Consider the following 19,594-nt stretch of genomic DNA (forward strand, 5'->3'; position numbering starts at 1 on the left):
TTCACGCCCCTATTCAGCCCCCCGTTCAGGTTTCGTTTCTCAATAGTTGAGTTGATATATTTTACAATCAAAACTTCAGAAAATAATTGTAGTCATGTGCAGAAAAACAAGCAAAAAACACAAGCGTTTAAAGCAACAAATCTTAGACGATGAAATTGTACTTTTTTTTAATTTATGTTAGTGAAATAAAAAAATAATTGCCTATTTTTAAATATAGAGACAAAGATGAGAGAAAGGAGGGGGGGACGAGAGAGAGAGAAAGGAGGGGGGACGAGAGAGAGAGAAAGGGGGGGACGAGAGAGAGAGAAAGGGGGGGGGACGAGAGAGAGAGAAAGGAGGGGGGACGAGAGAGAGAAGGGGGGGGGGACGAGAGAGAGAGAAAGGGGGGGGACGAGAGAGAGAGAAGGGGGGGGCGAGAGAGAGAGAAAGGAGGGGGGGACGAGAGAGAGAGAAAGGAGGGGGGGACGAGAGAGAGAGAAAGGAGGGGGGGACGAGAGAGAGAGAAAGGAGGGGGGACGAGAGAGAGAAAGGAGGGGGGACGAGAGAGAGAAAGGAGGGGGGACGAGAGAGAGAAAGGAGGGGGGGACGAGAGAGAGAGAAAGGAGGGGGGGACGAGAGAGAGACGGGGACGAGAAAGGGGGGGGAGGACGAAAGAGGGAGACGACGGGCGACGAAAGAGGGAGACGACGGGCGACGAAAGAGGGAGACGACGGGCGACGAAAGAGGGAGACGACGGGCGACGAAAGAGGGAGACGAGAGGAAAAAAAATACGAAAGAAAGAAAAATCAAGTAACAAATGTTATGTATTGCCGAATCCAGTCGGATTTTTGCAGACAATAATCAACTGATCCAGGGTGAATTCTACACTTTAAGGCATTCTTCATTCACCTCTGTAAAGCAGTCTGACAAAGTCAAGGAGTGGTGGATTAGTTGCTTATTACATACCGAGAATCGAATCTTGTCATTCTCTCAGGTCTCCTGACTTTGGTGCGTCTCAGATATCACTTGTACTCCTCAGAGAAAGAGGGCAGTACTGCTTGGGCGGGAATCTTCCTCTTTGCTTGATTTTCGATGTCAAATTTACAAGCTTGGTTTTTCAGCATTTTTAGAATTATTTTTAAGTGAACAGAATTGTCCTTTAGTTATCCCCCCCCCTCCATTGTGAAAGAGATAAATGTATGTCAATAAAATAAAAATTACATGAAAGGCAAAAAAAAAAATGATTTTTTCTCTTCTTCCTTAATCTTTTTAATTCCCTCACCTCCTCGTTATTGGCAATGTGCCATATGTAAGTTTATATATATATATATATATATATATATATATATATATATATATAAAGAAAAAAAAACACGAGAGGGTAGTTTTTCTGACCGATAAAAATATGCACATCACAAGAAAAAAATCAATATCATGGAATGGAATAGAGACCGCTGCATTTTGAATAGAAAAATTCTTTTTTAGTTTTATTTCCGAATAAATGATTCCCTTGTTAATTTTATTGCATTAACAGTTAAAAAATAAATTCAAATAATAATAATAAAGTTGAACTGGAATTAAGTCGATCAGAACGTAATTTATAAATAAAATAAATTAATAAATAAATAAAATAAAATGGAAAATTAATGTTACAGAAAAAGATGCGAATTTTCATAGAAATATCAATTAAAAAAGTTAAAGATTAAACACTACACGATAAATAGAAAGAGGAAATAAACATTCAATATATTATATTATCATACCGAGTTAATCAACGTTTGTTTCCCTAAGGCTTTTTTCCTCATACCTTTACTTCCTCGTACGTTATTACGTTCTTATTTTAGACAATATCTAATCATTAGTTAAAAGTTAAAAATATCGAAGTGAAGCATAGTATTTTCATCATTACAAACACATACCCACTTTCTAGAATAACAGATTAACAGATTGATAGTAAACACTTTCTGATTCTTGTCATTTTACACAAATTCCATTTTTTCTAAATATGAACACATTCCGTATAGTTTTTTTTTTTTTTTTTAACTCATATAATGCTTTCCAGCAGTATTAAATGGTTGATGGCCTTTAAAATCGCAATAACCTCATTCTCTAAGATTTAATTAGTTCTATTTTATCGTTATTTCAATCAGCTCTTCCACATCAAATCAGTTTAACATGACGTCGATTTCACCTTAGAACACAAATTGGTTTACTTAAACACGTTGTTCCATCATTTTTCAAAACTGACGCATTTGTCTTGTTACCCTAATCAATGTTATGTACGGGCGGCAGGCAGTAGCAATCCTGTATTAATTATGACACCATAATTATGCTAAATGTTGCAGCAACATGTAATGTTTTAATCTTTAAGTGTTTACACATTAAGCTAACAAACCTTCACACATACACAAGACATTTATGGGTGATAATTAAGTTTCTTATTGTTTATCATCTCAATGAAACACAACATAGGATTTCATTAAGATAGTTATCCTACTCCAGTACATTTCGTTTTCTTATAAAATAAGTCGCCCATTTTAATTAATTACTTCTTAAATTGAAAACCTACTTTGAAAAAGAAATCTTTACATTTTTTTCTTTTTATTATATACTAGTGGGGGTACCCAGTGTCGTCCAGGTGTTTGGAGGTGTGTGTTGAGCAAAACAAAAAAAAGTTGTAGTAGGCAGGCAGGTTCGAACCTGTGACGCGAAAGCGGAAAAGAAAGTGAAAGAAAACCTCATGTTACCGCTATGCTATAACGCTACAGGAAGTGAAAAGCGTTCAAATTAAGCGATGTCAATCGAAAAGTTAACTTGCACAAATAAGTTAAGAATCATGCAGGCGTAGAAATGAACGTTGGCTGAAGGCCAGTTAAGTTTTACACTTTCTGCCATTTTATTTATTTGTTTCCTCACGATGTTGGGGAAAACCAGCCCCTCCTCCCTCCCCAAGAAGGGAGAGCTCTCCAAATGAATAGCAATTGTTTAATATGAAGGGTTTTTCTCACATTGATCAAAGCTAATTGCTTTCAAGACGTGACGGCTTTGCTTCGATGAGTTCTGCTTTATTTATACGAAAAAGACCAACAAACACGCGAAAGGACGGAATATTGTGAATTTTATAAAAGTCAATCAAAATAAATGTAGAGACGATGTGCGTTCGCAAATTGTGGATATTATAATCTAGGGAGTCTATAAAAAGTTGTAAAAAAATAGTAAACATCGCTGAGCCCCCTCCCCCTCTCAAAAAAAAAAAAAAAGGTCTTTTTTCGGATATACAAAAATGTGCGCGTCGCTTTTGCTTTTTAAATATATAGATTATATTATATTCAATCCAGTGAAATGCATTTCAGTTTTATAAAAATGATATTTACAAAAATAATTTGCTAGAAATTTGTATGCATCACCTACAGTGGTGCTTATTTAGTACAGGAAATCAATTTATTCCATGATAATAAAGCGCTATTTATTTTTTTCTTTTTTATTTGGGACTTTACTATACACTTAGGTACCCGCTTTGCGGACAGTGGACACCCGAGCAGTAAGTGGATGTTGTAAGAACAACTATTGGTTAAAGTGTTTAAATTTTTTTAACTACCTCCTGAAGTGAACTACTACGAACTTTAAAGCAAATAGGTTATAATCAAAGTTGACACTTCTATCGCTACACATAAAAATTGAAATAATTACAAAGAATTAAACAATGGTTGACATTTGATTAATTGGTTGAGGGGATGGAGGTGGAGAAGGGTGATCTGATTCAAATTTACAGAGAAGTTAGCCGGCGCCATGCTACCCCCTCCCCCGAGATGGTGACGAACCTCAACTTGGTGTGCACTATCCCTGGGGGTCATGATCAGTCCAGTAGTGTGGGCTGTAGGAGAGTTGTACACACAGACACACGAACACTACTAGTTTATATATATATATATATATATATATATATATATATATATATAGATAGATAGATAGAGAGAGAGAGATTGGGTACAATATAATAATCAATACAGAATTAGCTCTATAATAATAAATATGAAATCTGCATAAGTTAAAATATCATATTTAAGTTTATTTTATAACCGGGCAACGCCAAGCGCTTTGCTAGTCATATATATTATCATCACTATAATTATTTTTAATACATACAGACACTAGTGTTTCATCGTTTCGGGAATCATCAGTGCAGGGAGTCACAATTACTGCTGGTCGAGAGATTCGAACCTGGCCACAAAGTCATCTCTGACTCCATGAGCAAAGAACAAACTGCTCGACCAACGTGAACCACAGTGCGAATTTAGTTGAAATTTACATTTATATCAGAAATGTTAATCTCAAGGAGGTCGAAAGTGATCAAGTGATTATAATAACACGATCTGCGCATGTGGGCTAAGTGACCAATTTTTTCATTTCAACGTAAAGTGCTCAACAATAAACCCAGTTCTTAAAACACGAATAATTTTGCTAAGTTGATTGTTTGCACACTGAATGTTTTAAGTAGTAGGAGGAGAGGGATATAACACACAAAATCTCAAGGCTGCGAGTTCAATCCTTGTAGACGGTAGTACATTTTTATCTACAATCACACTCGATTGTGTGTAGACGAGTAAAGATAACATGTCACCGTTTTTATTGTTTGTAATGACAAACACGTAAAAAAAAAAAAATTGCAAAGTGAACCAAATGGTTCACGAATTGATCCATTTTGATTAAAAAACAAATACATTTTTCAGATGGGTAAAGTACTGTCAAATAAATTCACCGATTAATGAAAATTTTCGAAGAGATGATTTTATTCAGGTTGTGTGTATGGGGTTATATGACCTTATTGATGAATCCGTCAGATCCTCTCGCCCCATCATAGAATTTCTTTCAAAAAAACATTGCAATCGAACTTTCAATTTTTTGAAAATTCCAACGCGTACTACATAAACCCAAACACACAGATTTTTTTTCTTTCTTTTTTTTTTTCAAGGGACAAGGCAGGTGCGTACGTCACAATCCAGGTTAACCTTACTTTTTTTTTTTTTTCAAAAAAATTAGTACAACCTTTTGAACAAGACAAAATTGGCTATTCGTTAGGATTCCAACGCGTACTACATAAACCCAAACACACAGATTTTTTTTTTTTCAAGGGACAAGGCAGGTGAGGTGCGTACGTCACAATCCAGGCTAACTTTACTTTTTTTTGCGGGGGGGGGGGGTCAACAAATAGCGCATAAACGTGGAGAGAAACTTTCACGAACTTGAATAGCTCAGCAAAGTACACACATCAACAAACGCACATCTACACAAGCTGAAAGACACACACACACACACACACACAATGAAGACAGAGGCACGCTAATTACACAAACGAACTCATTCATTACGAACAGTTTATTTAGTTTTGCCTCGAGTTAAAAATTATTTTGTATGGATAGACTTTGTTGTGTTTTTAGTATTGCCTTTCCCTTCCACACCCAATCTCTCTCTCACACACAGACACACACACAAGGTTAGACACCTGATCGGTTCCAACTCCCCTCAAAAGAGGAAAAGTTACAAAATAGTCTGGTCGATACTCGTTATCATTCTTCTGACTGTTGAAGGTAAAACCTACATAACTCAACCACCTCTAAAAGGAGGAGACAATGCCTGGGAGGATAACCTGAAATATCATAGAACAAGTACTACATCATAGCCGGAAAACTAGATAAAAAATAAATATTTTAGAAATGACTAGTTCTATCCAACATTGCTCGGGTGATTTAATATTTAATCGTTTTTTTTCCCCTTTACTATATTAACCATTTAATGTTAAAAAAAATTTTTTTTTTTTTTATTTTAACGACAACTTAGCATTCATCGTTAAATTGATAACTTTCAGAGGGGTTTCGGATATGCTGAAAACGAATATCACATTAAAATTTGGAGCAGACAAGTAGTTTTCTATTAAGCCTTTTATTATCCAATGTAATCCATCAGGTTTTCACTGGCGGCCATATTTTTCCTCACCTGAACAAGTACTGATGCGCATGTGTTACAAAATGACCCCTCCTTCCTATATAAGGAAGGGCGACCGCCACAGCTATTCATTAAGTAATACATAAGAAAATGACCCCTCCTTCCTATATAAGGAAGGGCGACCGCCACAGCTATTCATTAAGTAATACATAAGAAAATGACCCCTCCTTCCTATATAAGGAAGGGCGACCGCCACAGCTATTCATTAAGTAATACATAAGAAAATGACCCCCCCTTCCTATATAAGGAAGGGCGACCGCCACAGTTATTCATTAAGTAATACATAAGAAAAAAAATGTCTTAATGTCCAGAACACTACTTATCTGCCCTCAAATTCAAATCTGATATTCGTTTTCAGCATACCCGAAAACCCATAAAAGTAATTTTAAAGGCGAGTTGAGTTATCGTTAAAGTAAAAATTTATTTAATAGGCGAGAAACACAAATACGCGATATCTTGCCTGGTAGTTTAATAGAGAGAAATGATTTTTTGTCACTTAATTTGGGATTATTTTTTATTTTTAGACTATAGAAAACATTCAGACATTACGTACATTTTAGACTGTCAAAGACAATTTGATTATAACCCGAAAAACAGATCAAAGAGTGACATAATTTATTTTGAGGGTTTTTATTAGTATTATTTATTGTTGTTTATTGTTATTTATTTTTTATTGTAGTTATTATTGTTATGTATTGTTATTTATTATTGTTATGTATTGTTGCTGTTATCATAAAATTTTAACCATAGAAAAGTATTATAATCTTCAAAAAGCCTGCAAATTTTCGTGTAGTTTCGTCTGATAGCACCAAAGATGTGCGCATTAGTCCGTTCTGATCGACACTTGATCAGAATTTAACAAATGAAGGTGCGTTGGAAAGCTAATGACCTATGTGACATTTTCTCTTAAGGTTGCACATTAAAGGGATCATCTATCATCCCGAGCTTATTTTTGGCACTTTTTACAGCCATAAAATGTTTCAATCATAGTCATTTGTTTTCCTAGTTTTGCATATGAATTACAAAATATCTGATATTTTTCCCAAAACACGTGGACTTGATGGAGAGGAGAAGAAAACTTGCTATCGTTTCAAATGATCTGAAATAACAGCAAGAGGAGACTTGATTCCAAATATTTCTCATATGTTATATCTCCCCTTTTTGATTTTCAGACGTAAAGTAAATTTCACAGTGTATAAGAATTATTTAATACTGGAGATATTCATAATCGTATCCTATTTCCAAAAGAAGGGGAGATATAACATATGAGAAATATTTGGAATCAAGTCTCCCCTTCCTGTTATTTCGGATCATTTGAAACGATAGCAGCAAGTTTTAGTCCCCCCTCCATTAATGCCACAGGTTTTGGGGATATATATCTAAAGATTTTTTATGAGTAAATAATTTTATAAAACATTTGAAAAATACCGGGCGTAGTGCCATTATTAATTGTTGAGGGTTTGCTTATTCCCCCACCCTCATAGTTTAAATAATCTCTCTCTATATATAAAAGTGAACGTGTCTGTGTGTGTGTCTGTGTACATTTCCTTACGCAATAACTCTGTCAATTTTCAGTCTACAGACTCGAAATTTGATATACAGGGTACTGAGATTTGGGAAAATCTTTGTAATCCGTTTTTGGCTAGAAATCTGGCTGTTAAGGGGTCAAAGTTCAACGATTTGACCTTTGAGAACTCTACCAAACTCCTCCAACAATTTGGGTCTAAACACTTGAAATTTTAGATATAAGTTCCTTGGACATGGATCTAATTAAATAACTTGATTTGACCCCCAAACAATAAATGTTAAGGAGTCATAATAGGGGTCAAAGATAAAAAATTGACCACTTTTTTTTTTTTTGCTCAACATACATCTCCAAATACCCGGGCAACGCCGGACTGAAATGCTGGTAAACCATTAAAAAAGAAAATTTTACAAAGAAAAAAACAAAATAAACTTCTAAAATATATTTCTCCTAAGGTCTAATTGTATGTTTAAAAATATAAATTAAATAAAAAGGGGTAAATAATTTTATCTAATTTATGTTTTTAAACATAAAATTAGAACTTAGGAAAAATATATCTTAGAAGTGTATTTTGGCTTTCTTTTGTTTGTAAAATTTTCTTCTTTAATGGTTTATGTTTAAACTGTGGGGGTGAGGAGGGGGGCAAACCCTCAACAATTAATAATGGCACTACGTCCGGTGTTATTCAAATTTTATATCTATCTATCTATATATATATATATATATATATATATATGGATTGCGGATTGGACAGAAATAAAACGTCGTTTCAGTTTCAGAGAAACTCTCTCCTCACAAGGACAAAAGTCTCCCCTTGCTGTTATTTAAGATCATTTGAAATCATAGCAGCAAATTTTAGTCTCCCCACTCCATCAATACTGCAGGTTTGTTTTAAACATACAATTAGAACTTAGGAGAAATATATTTTAGAAGTGCATTTTGGTTTTAATTTCTTTGTAAAATTTTCTTCTTTAATGGTTTATTTATTGAAACTATAGAGCGGGGAGCAAACCCTCAACAATTAATAGTGGCACTACGCCTGGTGTTATTCAAACTATATATATATATATATATATATATATATATATATATATATATATATATACTAGCATTTCAGCCCCGCGTTGCCCGGGTGTTTGGATGTATATTTTAAGCAAAAAAAAAAAAAAAAAAAAGTGGTAGTAGGAAGGCAGGCTTGAACCCGTACCGCAAAGGAGGAAAAGAACAGGAAAAAAAAAAACCCTGACGTCTTTGCGGTTACGACCATCGCCAAACCTGAAGCGACTCATGTTTAAATTAATGCTAGACAATCGAAAGGAGAGGATAACTTTCGAAAATATCGGCGAAAAAAGCGACCCCCCCCCCCGTAGAAAAGTGCCTAGTTGAAGATGAAGATATTAGTGTTTTTAGCCAATTTTTCGATATTTGTCGTATGAAAGGTCGAACTTTAAAACGATACTCATCTTGATAAAATCCGTCGCCTTTGTTGAAAGTTTTAGGCACACATGCAAATATACATTTATATATTGGTAACTGAAAATTTTCGACCCAAACCAATGAAAACGCTTGCCTTATCTCTGAATACCCTTTATGTAAAATTTCAAATGTTTAGACCAGAAATTGTCTGAGTAATTTGGTAGAGACCGCAGAGGTAATTTTTTTTTAACTTTGATCCCTATTATGACCCCTTAAAATTTATTGTTTTGGGCTCAAATCAAGTTATTAAGTTAGATCCATGTCCAAGGAACCTATATCTAAAATTTCAGGGTGTCCAAAGTCTGGCTACATTATGTAGCCAGACTTTGTGGAAGCATCCTGTAGATTATGTAGCCAGACTTTGTGGGCACCCTGTATATATATATATATTATATATATGGATTCTGAATTAGCACAGAAATAAAACATCGTTTTAGTTTCAGAGAATTTCTCTCCTCACAAGGGCAAAAGTCTATCAATAGTTTTGTTACTTAAAGAAACGAGAATTTGTTTCTTGTTAACTAATGTTGTTTTTGTTTTTTTTATTTTTTTCAAAGCAATAGTTTGTATTATTCGGATTGCTATTCTAATGTTGGTTATTATTTGTTTTCAAATAATCCAACCACAAATCTTTACGCGTGTCAAATTTGGTAACTTATTCGAAAGTTTGAACTAAACCCTTTAATCCGTAGGAGGTAGATTGTTCTTATTCCACCAGTCATGAATGGATAGAAGCATTAATAATCACGCTATTCTTTAATTACTATAGTCTGTAGTAAGAATTGAACTTTCAGTCTCCTGAAGACTTATTTACAACCGATTGTAAATCAACGACTTTATCCGTTGCGTCACGTGAATATAAAAGATTGCCAAATCCAAAAATAAGCATCTAGAAAAAAAAAACAAAAAAAAAAACGCGGAAATATTGTGAATAATAATATGAAAAGACCGAAGAGAGAAAGCACTAACCGGACCTCCACTAGGTGGGCATGAAGAGGACTAAGACCTTATTGCCACCCAAATTCCAGTGAAGATGAATGGTTGCTACCAACAAGAAATCAATGGTAAACGGTTATTGTGATAACGCAAACTAATTTGGAAAGGTTAACGAAAGAGGTAGTGATGAAATCTGGGAAAAGTTGTCACTCAGATACCAAGAAACACCACAGGTTGTTCTCTACAAGAAATCTTTGATGTTAACCTGTATGAAAACTCCTAGTGAGTGAATAATAATAATAATAATAATAATAATAAAACCCACAGAAGCTGCAAACAACACTAACCAACAAGTTGAATACTGCAATAGAAATTTAAAAAACAGAACATGATCACAGGGAACCAAGAGAACCGAAACCTCAATACGTTAATCACGTCCTCACCTTCTCTAAGATAAAAAAAAAAGAAAAAGAAAATGGTGGTGTCTACACTAAGAAGTTGTGAAGGGCTTATGAGGAACAAGGAGAGAGAGAAAGCACCAACCAGACCCCCATTAGAAAAGTGCGGGAACCACCGGGAAAAGCGTATTTTGAGAGGGCGGGGATAAAAATGGACATTGTCAGCGAGAAATCAAAGGTGAGCAGCTGTTGAGATAACATGAAATCATCTGCACTGGTTATCGAGATAGGTGGAGCGCATTGGAAATCTGTGGAGACTTGTCACTCAGACTCCAGGGAACACCACTGGTTATTGTCAGTGAGTGATAAGAACTCTTAGTGATCAAAATCTTGTGAATCTGTTTTTTTATTCTTTCAAAAGTTTGCCAACGGCCATCACGCATCAAAGTTTCAACTTTATTCATTTTCTCTGTTAAAAGTTTTAACCATGAACTTTGTTTACAACCGCAGAAACAAAAACGATTTCATAAAACAGGCATAATAATACAAAGTAATTGAAAATGGACTCGATATATTGCTAAAGAGAAAAAAAAAAAAAAAATGGGAGATTACATCGTCCGAAACGTTAATTTAATAAAGATTAGAATAATGGTCGAAAGATTATAAACATGTATAAAATCAAAGTTTTTATGAAAAATATGATCAACAACTTGTTTGGCACTTCGGAAGCTGAATTCATTGTTCTAGAAGAGGTAAATCTATTTCACTAAGAATTGTAAGAAAAAAATAAATTTTTTTAATTACTTTAGAAAAATAGAGTTACCTCCTTTAAAACAACGATTTAAGCATCCGCATTTGCTGAATGATCTAATCTACACATATTTTAAAACAGTTTTATTTTTTTCTAATAAATAAAATCGATACTTTTGTTGGTGAAATCAATATGAAATTGTCGAAACAAAACATTGAAAAATAAAGTTAAATTAGTAAATAATTTTACCTTGTTTATTACTTAAAATGAATAAGTACCCAGAAAATTTCAATACTTACGTAGCCGGTCCTGAGTATCCACATAGAATCCTTAGTTTCGGAACTGGCCGAAGCAGTTTATGATTTCAAAGGCATATATATATTATTTTTTTTACTTTTTTAAGTGGCTAAAAAATTGTACTTATGAAGAATACGGGGTGTGGGTGTGCTGAATAATATTTAGAAAAACATTCTTAACATGATGGAAGCTTTTCTCTTCCTTGCAACCTCTATCTCACAGAAGAGATGTTGCGAGTTTGTCTCTGATGTATCGTTGTTTTCATGGAAAGTGTTCGACTGAGCTTCAATCTATGGTCCCCCCTCGCCAAACTTTCACAAGAAACACTCGTCTAGCTGTAAACACTATCAATAATTACCCCCACTCTTTATCTGTGCCTAAACCTAAACGTAGATTCCATGAACAAAGCTTCTTTCTTAGAACTGCACGCCTGTGGAATTGTCTTCCGTTTTCCTGCTTTCCGGCTGACTACAATATGGTTGTGTTCAAGTCTAACGTAAATAAGTTCTTGATGAGCCGTTCCATATAAGTTATCAAATTTACCAAATTTTCATTACTAATGATTACTATATTGTCCAATTTCTACTGTACACTCTTTAACCCTTATCCTTGAGTGGTCTCTTGGCCTTGATAATGTGGTGATGCCTATGTAAAAAAAAAAAAAAAAAGCTCTTTTAAACCTATTCTGTACTTTCACTTCAACGAAAGTGCTGAAACTCCTATCTAAAAATAGCACGGTCCATAATCTGCTTAAAACCCCCTTTTGACGATTTTTAAATCGTAAACTGCTTCGCCCATTTCCGGGACCAGTTCGGGATTCTTTGTCGATACCGATTACACAAGTACTGAAAATTTCTAGGTGCTTATTCATGACAAATATAGATTCCCTTCGGTTCCCATAGTTATATTTCTTTTTGAAGGTCAATGTGGCAAAAGAGTTTTTTTTAATTTTTTTAGGAGTATTACGCCCAACCTCCCTATGTTAAGAACGGTTTTCGGAATAAACACCCTTTGCAGGTAAGTCTTCAGGTGGGACAATGAAGCCACATTGACAGTTTTGAATAACAAATCCGTATGACTTAGCCATGACTTAAAAATATAAATTTACAGATTGTCAGCAAAGTTGGCAATTGTCAATTGTAACGTGAACGAATTGTCAAACTGACCAACATAAATACAAAAATAAAAGAACTTATCGAGATAAGAAAAGCTCAACACTATTAAGAGGAGCAAACAATATTAAATGAAAGGATTTATATTTTTACTTACTATTTATCATATTATCCTATTCCTTTATTCTCATTTCATATCTAAATGTCATTAAACTAGTTTTTATTTATTTGCATTTTGTATAATTCTGGTACTTCGCTTCTGATGAGAAGATTTTAGCTTCGAAATGCCATGGCCTAAAGAGTTTTTTTTTTCTTAATTTCCCCCTTAACTTTTCCTTATTGTTCTGATGATATAATAAAGTTATAACTTTTATTGCTCATCTTTCATTTTAATATTATATGATTATTTTTTTATATGATGAAACGTTCAATTCTTGACAGCACCCGTTTCGTAGCGCAGAATCATTCATGAAATTATGCCAGTTTTTTAATTTATACCGCCCTTATATATATATATATATATATATATATATATATATATATATATATATATATAGGCACATTGTGTGTGTGCGTGCGAAAGTTAGTTCCCTGGGGCGATCTTTATGAAATTTTACACAAATATTCTTTATGTGTCTGGGAGTGCTCTTAGGTTTTGTATCAGAATGTTTCTGATAACTAACGAAAATCGTTAATCAATAACCGAAAAAAAAAAAATATCCAATTAAAGAAGGGACAGACCACTTTTGACCAAAGTTAACACCCTTCTACAGCCTAACATCACTAATGCATCTGAGAATTTTATCACTGCACAAGCGGAAGGGCACGGTATATAAACTCAACAGTAGTAGATATGACAAGGGTGCGTTCGAAACGAATGTTTCTGTTTAGAGCAAAAATGAATCAGGATACTTGACTTTTGAATTTGAAACTTTAATTGAAGCCACTAAAACCAACCGTATGTTATCTACAGTGTAAACTACAATGAATTGTGGGCTAAGTCACTGTGGGGAGGCATGTGAAGCTTCCTCCTTCTGCACCGCGTTGGATCCCCGACTAGAGCTTAGACAAGCAATCGATCTGATTAAAAAAAAATGGGCGATTTCACCGATTTCGATGGCAATAAAAATGTGTGAAACATTTATTGATCCCCATTTAATCCTCGGCATTGTAGAGGATCCCTGCTAGTATATATATATATATATATATATATATATATATATATATATATATATATATATATATATATATATATAAAGTGTGTGAGAAGAAAAACAAATATATACATTCTGTCCAAATGTACAAAAAAAAAAAAAAAAGATTGGCTTTGTATTACTGTACACACAGATTCGAAAAAGTTGTCAAAAAACAAATATAGAATAAATAAATGGTATCAAAGGCAAGATGATAAGTTACTTTTCTACCTAACTGGATATATTTTTCGTGTTTTTATTCAATGTAACATGTTTATTCAGCTCGAAAACCATACAGTGTTTACCGATGTATTGGAAAACTCAAAATGGCGCCTCACTCCCTCTTTAACATTGTAAGTTTGGGAAAAGGTGTTATAAATAAAAAACTAGACAAACTACGGTTAAAAAACCGCCGAATATATGCCAACCTATGTCACGGTAACATTTATTGAGCGAGTTTTAACAGTATTTTATCCAATTTTTTTTTATTTATAATACCTTTTCCGAAACTTACCGTGTTAAAGAGTCAGACGCCATTTTAAATTTTCCAATACATCGGTAAACACTGTATGGTTTTCGAGCTGAATAAACATGTTACATTGAATGAAAACACAAAAAATATATCCAGTTAGGTAGAAAAGTAACTTATCTTGCCTTTGATAACATTTATTTGTTATATATTTGTTTTTTGACAACTTTTTCGAATCTATGTGTACAGTAATTCAAACCCCATTTATTTGTTACTGAAACCTTAAATAATAAATCAATTAAAAATCCCCCCGCTTTTTTTTTTTTTTAACTAACCCCTCCTATATTTATTTTTAACAGTTTAAGTTTTTTTTTTTTTTTTGTTTTTGTTTTTAATATTTATCCGATGTTGCTCGGGTGAAGGGATTTCAAAATATAACCATATTCATAATTTAACAGAATTTTAAAACGTTCGTTTTAATTTTTCCTTATTTTTTATTAAAAATAATATCTGATTAAATTAAATGTGTAAGTCACGCAGAGGCGAGAAACATGAGAACATTTTTAAAGTTATTTTTTGGACTCTTAATAAAAAAAGAAAAACATCAAATGTTTTAAAAGTTAAAATGAAAAACAAAACGCTAAATAAAATTATTTTCAGTATTTTTATCAATTTGAAAAAAAAAAATCGTAAATCGTCATTTTAAGTAAAAATTTAAAATTAAACAAGTGATAAAAACAATTATACTTATTAAAAACAAATTAATTTGTGACTCTTCGAAATTTAAAACTATTTTTGGTGCTTATGTACTTATTGGCTTTCGTTAAGAGTCGCACTTCTTTGTTTACAAAGTCATTCAGCGGAAGTGACGTCAGGCAAATTTTAAGGTACGGATGATCAACACTATAAATGCAGCCTTTTTGGTGCTTGTGCATTTATTGAATCCCGTTATTTTTGGTGAAAGTGTACAGAGGGGGGGGGCACCCGTAAACGATCAATGTGCACTGACTGCACTGGTTGTTCAACATGCAAAGGGTGTTTATTTCGAAAGCCGTTCTTAACATTGAGTGGGGGGGTATTCCGAAAGGCATTTTCTTTTTCAAGCTCCCCATGCTAAGAACGGCTTTCGAAATAAACATACTTGCAGGTTGGACAACCAATGCACATTGACCATATTTTTAAATAGTATTTTCAAGTTAAATGTAAGTTTTACGATATCTTTATTAAATTGTTAGGGGAAAGTACAGAATAGTTACAAAACACCCTCCTCCTCTCCCCATGTTAAGAATGGCTTTCTAACTAATAACTTTATTTCAGCACGGTTCATGCATAGGTACCGTTTTTTTTGTTTTTTTTTAAGCGAACGTAAAAATAGAAGTTTCATTCAAACAGTCTTTATTTAAACTTTTATACAAACAAAATTATAACCTTTATAATAAAAACATGTTTATGCACTGTTTTTTTTTTCTTTTTTTTTAATCAAACATCAAGTGTTGGGTATTTGTTGTCGAACAACTTATTCTGTTTTGGGGTAATTTTTTTTTTTAGAAACCTATTTAACAATGGGAGGGGGATGATGTTTTGTAACTACGCTGTGTACTTTAGGTACCTCCAACGCGCGCTAACGCTACAGTTTTACCCCCCCCCATATATGTAACACGATGTAACTGGAATTTAATTTAATATTATCATCTTAACTTAAATTGTTAAGTTAAAGTAGTGTAAGTGTACTAACCTTAACAATTCAATCTGAAATTCTTAAAAGGTAAGTCATCCGGTAGTCAGCGCACTTTCACCAAAATATTTATGAACTACTTTTTCCAACATAATGTTTAAGAACTGTTTTTTGTTCTTTAATTTAAAAAAAAAAAAAAAAAAAAAAAACAGTTCATAAATATATTTTTTTCAGTTATATTATGTTTGATGACCCCCCCCCCCCCAAAAAAAAAACCTTGATGTTTAATTTAAAAAAAATATCCATAAAACATAAAAGGTTATAATTTTATTATAAAAGTTTAAATAAAGACCGTTTGAATAAAACTTTTATTTTTATATTTGCTTAAAAATAACAAACAAAAACATTACATTCAGTGTTGGTCATCCGTACCTTAAAATTTGTCTGACGTCACTTCCGCTGAATGACTTTGTAAACAAAAGTGCGACTCTTAACGAAAGCCACTATTAAATAGTGACTATTTGTACCGTGTTAAATTCAAGTTTTACGATATCTTTTGTTTATCAAATGTTTAGATGAAAGTACATAACAGTTACAAAAACACCGTCTCCTTATATTAAGAATGGGTTTCTAAATAACATTATTTTAGCACAGTAAACTGCATAATTATTCTATTCTTGAAGCCTTCAAACTGCTGAATAGGAAATCATTTCTGACTTTACAATGTTTTAACAAATCCTCAAGTATTGAAAAATTGAAAGTTTCATTTATTTACACACGATTTCATAAAGATTAAAATAACAATAGCTTAAATTGTACTTTAATATACACAACACTCTTGTCCGATTAATATTTTTTTTAAATAATACCATATATAAATATTGATATAAATTCTATTTAAAAAAATAAAGGAAATTCAAGGCGAAACAAAAATATGAAAGTTAAACAAAAAAAAAAAGAAAAGAAAAAAAAAAACTCCTGGGCAACACCGGGGAGTTACAGCTGATATATACTTAAAAATATACGAAGAATTTTCTATTTTAAAAAATAAACATTTTTTTAAATCACATTCTTGTTGTCAGCAAATTAATTAGATTTAAGGGATATTTTTTAAAGACATTCCAATGGTGCATGGTGCGCGCACTGACACAACTTTTCGCAAAGTTCGTTTCGCGGAGAATAAAGAAAAAAAAAAACGTGTGCGCGTGGTGGAGGTATTCACTCACCTTGTGCTGTAACTAAATCCGCATCAGTGATTAACTGTATAACGACAAGTACAAGATGCAACAAGGCTCCGTTATTATTATTATCCATGGCGCTAGGTGTGCTTTCCCATTGCTTTCGGATCCAACTTCTCAGAAGGCGTCGAGGGAAGGAGAAGACATGTTGAGTCGAACACAAAGGGGAGACAACTGCGAAGAAGGAACCAACAAAAACAGCTGGATTAGCTGCGCGCATCATCGCAGCAAATAAATCAATTACAACTATGGAATATATATATAATGATGCAATAAAATGTGTCAAAATTTATAAAATATTATTAAATTTATTTTAAAATATATTTTTAGTTAAAAAATAAAAGATAAAATATCCATTTAATTATTCTCTCCGGTCCTAACCTCAGGAGAAACCAGGACCAAAATGGCGGACGCTGGAACCGGAGACAAGCGACTCGTTAAGTCCAAGAGTGGACTACGAATTGTTAACATGCGGGACGATGTCTCCAGTCCGTTTTTAATTCCAGAACCGAATTGGGTCCCTGATAATGAAGTAGGTGTTTTCTTTTTGAGAGTTATTCCTTACATTGCGAGCAAAAATGTTGACCATTTTTTCAGAGGCGTTATTTTTTTAGTGTTTGTCCTAGATTCTGTAAATATTTACAATTTTGTCACTTCGAGCTTGTTGCTTTTGAAAACAATAATTTCGAATTTCGTTGGTTTTAGCTTATTAATTATCTTGTCTTTTTTTAAAATTTTTATCTAAGTTTTTTGTTAAATGCTATATTTTTATCTTTTCTCCAAAGATGGTTAATAGTCCAATAAATGGAACACACCCCCTTTCTTATCCAGTCAACAACAACAATGTGTTTTTATTTATTATCTATTTACTTATATGGTCACGTTTGAATATATGATACTTGTGCAGAAGACGGACAGTGCTATTTTTTTAGATGGGATTTTTAAGTTAAATTCAATTTTTACAATATCTTTTGTCGAGCTTGTTTTACAATCCACAGAGGCACGAAAAAGTTGTCAATAAATAAATGTTACCAAAGGCAAGATAAATTACTTTTCTACCTAGGATAAGTTTTTAATCTAAAATGTTTATTCGATTCGAAAAACAATTGAACCCTACACAAGAACAAGCAAAAGTGGCCGCGACATCTTTTTACATCTTTGAAGTCTCGATAATTACTTTAAAATAAGAAATAAAACCATATGGTGGTAGAAACTCACCCAATAAATGTTACCGTGCCATTTATTGGGTGAGTTTCTACCACCATTTTGTGTGGGCATTTTTTTTTTCTAATTCTTCGATAGTGCTCAATATTATTTGTTTTTTAACCGATTAAACATTTTACATTAAATAATAAAAAAAAAAAACTAAAAACATTCTAGCTAGGTAGAAAAGTAACTTGCCTTTGATATCATGTGTTATGTATTTGTTTTATCAACTTTTTCGTATCTATGAGGATTGTAATACAAACCCTTTTTTTTTAAATTGTTAGGTGAAAGTACAGTTACAAAATGTACTCCCCTCATGTTAAGAATGGATTTCTAAATAATAACTATGTTATTTCATCACTATCTAAACTAAAGTATTGAGTATACATTGTTGTTCTTGTCTAATTTATTTGCTTAATTTAAAATTTGTTTTCGCCAATACCATTTTTTGGTACTTGTGCATTTTAAGGGCCGTGATTTTTTTTTTTTTTTTTTTAGATACGATTTTCAAGTTACAGTCAATTTGTTCGGTATCTTTTGCTTATTAAATTTTTAGGTGAAAATACAGAATAGTTAACAACTCTCCCCCTCTGCCTCAGTGCCTGCCCTGCCTCACCGATGTTAAGGATGACTTTTTAAATAACGTTAATATTTCAGGACGGTCCGTAAACTACATAAGTACCTTTTTTCGTTTTCTTTTTTTTTTTTTTTTTCAATCACAAAATGCCCGGTTGTAAAACACATTTAAATATATTTTAATTCGTGCAGATTTCGTATTTATTATTTTAGAGTCTATTGAATATTAATATTGTACCTAATATATAGTACTGATTTCGAAAGTTTAAAAAGATGACTTTGGTGCAATCGGCTAGACTCGAAATTAAAACATTTACCGCTCCAGCCGCATTTCCTACCGTTTGAACGATCGGCAGATTTAAAATTAAACCACTTCAAGCTATGAATGAATTTGCGCATGCTCAAAAGTAATAGAAATACGTCGGTAAGTTGAAATGAACATTTTGCATTTCAACTTGCCGACATATTTCTGTACGCGTTATTCATTCATCCCAACAAAGATTTTACTCGTTACAAATCATCCTTGGCGTGTGATTACGATTTGTTAATTTCAGTGTTATGTGACCAATAGGGACCTCCAACGCGCACCGCACCACAGATTACCCCCACCACCACATCTAACATGATGTAACTGTAATTAAATTTTGTATTATAAGTATAACTTTTGTGCTATTTAAAAAGAGCTTAAAATAAATTCGTCAGTTTTTAATTTATTACAAAAAACCCCCCCGAAAATAATGAAAATATGAGGCTAAAATAA

The 19,594-nt window shown here is 33.1% G+C and overlaps 2 protein-coding genes across 2 annotated transcripts in view; one reads left to right on the top strand and one right to left on the bottom strand.

Moving 5' to 3' along the window:
• LOC145252452 (uncharacterized) overlaps positions 1-17,287 on the bottom strand; it is a 209,007-nt gene extending 191,720 nt beyond the window's left edge. The window contains exon 1 of the mRNA XM_080111854.1: positions 17,041-17,287. Coding sequence (XP_079967980.1) covers positions 17,041-17,275 — 235 coding nt within the window. The 5' untranslated portion in view covers positions 17,276-17,287. The remainder of the gene's footprint in view (positions 1-17,040) is intronic.
• Positions 17,288-17,425: 138 nt separating this feature from the next.
• Positions 17,426-19,594, top strand: part of LOC145252453 (zinc finger FYVE domain-containing protein 21-like) — a 120,575-nt gene continuing 118,406 nt past the window's right edge. Inside the window, exon 1 of the mRNA XM_080111855.1 lies at positions 17,426-17,584. Within this exon, the coding sequence (XP_079967981.1) occupies positions 17,456-17,584 (129 nt within the window). The 5' untranslated portion in view covers positions 17,426-17,455. The remainder of the gene's footprint in view (positions 17,585-19,594) is intronic.

The sequence above is a fragment of the Euprymna scolopes genome, chromosome 29 (genome assembly GCF_053919585.1).
Source record: "Euprymna scolopes isolate OS-2025 chromosome 29, ASM5391958v1, whole genome shotgun sequence".
NCBI classification, from domain to species: domain Eukaryota; kingdom Metazoa; phylum Mollusca; class Cephalopoda; order Sepiida; family Sepiolidae; genus Euprymna; species Euprymna scolopes.